The sequence below is a fragment of the Aplysia californica genome, unplaced genomic scaffold (assembly GCF_000002075.1).
Source record: "Aplysia californica isolate F4 #8 unplaced genomic scaffold, AplCal3.0 scaffold00082, whole genome shotgun sequence".
NCBI lineage: Eukaryota > Metazoa > Mollusca > Gastropoda > Aplysiida > Aplysiidae > Aplysia > Aplysia californica.
Genome location: NW_004797352.1, coordinates 725,760 through 729,486, shown reverse-complemented (window position 1 = coordinate 729,486; position 3,727 = coordinate 725,760). Strand labels below are relative to the sequence as shown.

General features: G+C 38.4%; 1 protein-coding gene across 1 annotated transcript in view; it reads left to right on the top strand.

Annotated features, from left to right (window-relative positions):
• Positions 1–1,056: 1,056 nt before the first annotated feature.
• LOC118477397 overlaps positions 1,057–3,727 on the top strand; it is a gene marked incomplete in the record, with an annotated part of 32,620 nt that continues 29,949 nt past the window's right edge. The window contains 1 exon segment of the mRNA XM_035968781.1: positions 1,057–1,849. Coding sequence (XP_035824674.1) covers positions 1,696–1,849 — 154 coding nt within the window.

Sequence of the window (3,727 nt, the reverse complement as noted above, 5' to 3'; positions counted from 1 at the left end):
AATGCGGTAGACCAGTACAACCAAAGGATGAAGAGCTTGCAAAAGAGGAACTTCTCTCCTCAGAGTCGGACCACACGGATCAATCTGACACTGAGTGGGAGTCCCAGACTAGCGTTGAAAAACCAGAGATAAACCAAGAACCTCTTTGAAAAAAACAGATAAACCTAGAACCTCTCTGAAGACTTCGAAAAGCGAAATTCTAATGAACATTTCGAAATGTAGATTAGATCTGGCACGGTCCCATGCATATATGTCCTGTATTGTTATTTTTCATCATGGGGATACGTTGCAACTTTGATTCGCCAAAATTGGTTAAATAATTACTGGTAGGCCTACTTTAAATGTAATAGTCATCACTGTGAACTGGGTTTTTTGTTTTGAATGAAATGCGGAGATTTTGTCTACTCTTTAGAAAGTCAACAGACCATATTTCTGAACTGAAATGCAGTGGTCTACACTTCTTGTAGTATGCCTCAGTTACCCTGATGTGGGATTTACTTCTTTTTTTTTTATAACAAAAAAAAACAACCTTTATATATTAGGATGCCTTTGTCCCCCTCATATTTCTTTTTAATTGGACATATTTGCCCCCAAAAGGGTTTAATTGGACACTCTTCATCCATCCCCCTAATTTGAACCAAACATTAACTTAAACTTATAACTATTTTAATTATGAATCCCAGAAGCTAAAAAAGGTGCCTTATTCAACTCGATTTTCCGTACATATTCAAATAAACAAAGAAAAGGGGACTTTTTTTGAACGAATGAAAATGGGATAACTTCAAGCCGTCATCGGATAGCTCATAGTCATCTTGATAAGATCGGATAAGTGCGCGCTTTTCCGGGCTTATCACTATGCATCGACACCTCCACTCACGATTATCCGAACGGTTCTGCCTGGCTCTACACCAATTGTATAAGCAGTGCATCAACATTGTGTTTCATAGTGATAATAGTCGTTACTCACTTACTTTTACTTTTGCATCCTCTGTTGTCGCTAAGGAGATGCAGTTTTCTGTGGTAGGCCAGCTCTGCAGCTCTTTCAATTGGGCGTGCCGAGGTTACCATCTTTTGCGAGGCCTTCCTCTTCCTTTATAGCCTGAACTCAAATGCTTTGTATTATAGCTGGCTGGCTAGGTGACATTCATAACAAGTGGCCAAACCATTTTATGATCTGTTTTTCTATTAAATGAGGCAGGACTCTGTGCCAATAGCTGCTGTTACTTCTATATTTCTCTGCCTGTCTCGTCTAGTGATGTTAAGGGTTTTGCGGAGACATGTCATATCGCATGCTTTCATATGTTTTTCTTAATATCCAGGTCTGGCATTGGAAGCAAAATGTTGGTATAAATGTTGAAGTGATAAGCTGTCTTTTTGTGTCCTTAGAAATGTTTGGATGAAATAGGATGGGTGCGAGCTGGTAGCTGACAGCGTTGGCTTTTTGAGTTCGCATTTCTATTTCTCTGTCTATGGACCTGTTTTCAGAAAAAGTGCCTCCAACTCCAAGATAGTTAAACTTCTTCACATAGAATAAAGTAACATGGGGATAAAATAAAGTAGATATTATTGAAAAGAAATGGCTAGTGTTCCTTTCGGCGTTTAGGGGATCACTCTGTTACGTCCCCCTCCCTTATCCAACTAACTGGTGGCTTCTGTATCTACTTTGTTTTCCAGGTTTCTGCCTTTGCAACTGGGATGACCACTGTCCAGATTCGCCTTCGGCTGGTGGGACATCAAAGTCAGACTATCACTTTCGAAAATAGAACATACTCAGATGGAGAGATAATCTGTGAAACGTTGGGTCAATTCCAAAGCTTGCAGCTGCAAGGTAACGGATCGCAGCTCACCGGTGAGTTGACTAAAGAGTGTTCAAGTACACAATATTAGTTTTTATTTGGAGATTTTTAAATTCGTTGTTTCTTTCCTGGGGTGGGGTAGTTTTTTGTGTGTTTTGGTCTGTGTGTTGCTACTGTTGATGTTGGAAGGAGATGAAGAGAAGTTAATGTTCTCCAGATTTGTTGGCAATTGTAGTGCATCTACTTTACCTAAAAAACAAAGTCTGTAAAAAAAAGTTCAGTTGCCTCCCTTCGTTTTTGCTGAAACTATATGTTCCTGTGATTATTTTATACCATCGACAGTAAATTTGGGTTGTAGAGGTTTATCCATATCTTTATGGCCTTTACTGTCTATGAATCAGAGGGGAAAAAACAGCTTCAATAGAAATCAAAGATGTTGATTCACAATTCAATAAGGCCGATTGGTTTTGTTTTTTTGTTTTGTTTTTTTTTTCACAGAAATGCATCCAATTCTGGTATATTGCTATAATGTTTTCTGAAATGAAAGAGTATATTATGTGACACACGCAATGATCTGTTCATGAAAGAAATATACATACATAATATATATATATATATATATATATATATATATATATATATATATATATTTGTGGTGGCCGAATTTTGCTATTCAAAAGGCTTTTTAATGGCTGCATCGATCGACATGCGATATTCGCCAAAAGATTCTTTAAAATATTGTCCAGATCATGGCGCCCTTGGTTTTTTCAATTTTGAGATAGTTTTGCTGCAAAAAGCTAAATTTCTTTATTTCGCCGATTGCTTTTGTTGGCCCACGCTTCGGTCTCTGTAATTTTAGAAAATCCGCCAGGTTTGTTTATTTCAAGTCGTTCTTCTGTTCGACACTTTCGCGCATTGTCCCGCAATACTGAGCACTATTTTAAGTGTGCAACCTCTTAATAGATCTAGCCTCATGTTTTCTTTTTTTACTTAGTGCTAAATTCGACTGCGATCCTTTCGTTTAAAGCCCATCATCGCTGTTTCTGGACTCCTTTGTCTGTTATAAATTTGGCAACTTGGAAACACATGTGTAACTTTTCTCTCAAGATGTATTGCTCCATTCCAGTAGAGTGTAGATATAGTAGGCCAATGACTTCCAGTTGATGTTAATTCACCGATTATTCCTTTCATCGAAAGGGGGTCCAGCTTGTTACTATATATATAGTGGCGTCCAAAAGAAACTAGAAAATTCAGTCACCCGATCATCGTGTTATAAGCTTGCACTACCCGCTCATACAGCATACCAATGTACAGTTGAATAAATTCTGCATCATCAGATACATTGATATATCATTTATCTTAAGAGACGCCTTAGATATGGTCGCTCAAAATTGACCATAAAAAATCAGGCTTGGCAAAATTGTGCGAATCAGAGAAACGCAAAAGTGTGTTCGCTCATACATTGAAGTGCATCAACATTGGTGGAATGGGCATGTATTGAATATCAAATCAAAAGAGAATATCATTGTCTTTGCAATGAACAGCATTTTCTGATGATATTTTTAACACATTGGAGAACAGAGCAGTTATAAATACCTCACAAAAACCTAGACTTAACTTAACATGTGATCATTAGTGTTCATTTTGTTTTTGTTTTGGAACTAATGGTTTCGTGTCGAGCACGAAACCTTTCTTTGCACATGAACTGTGTCAGTTAGATTTTGGACATAATGATCTGTCAGTGAGAAACAGAAGTCACGAAACTGCCATAATTCTGAGTGGTCTAGGGTGGAATGATTAGAACCGCCCTTGTGGGAATCACCGGATGGTTTGGTTCACCCCCAGTGGGTCGGGGGATATAAATAGACCCACTGCTTCGTCTGCAGAGGGTGCAACCCCCTCAAAGGCGGAGTGTCGCACACAGACCCCAA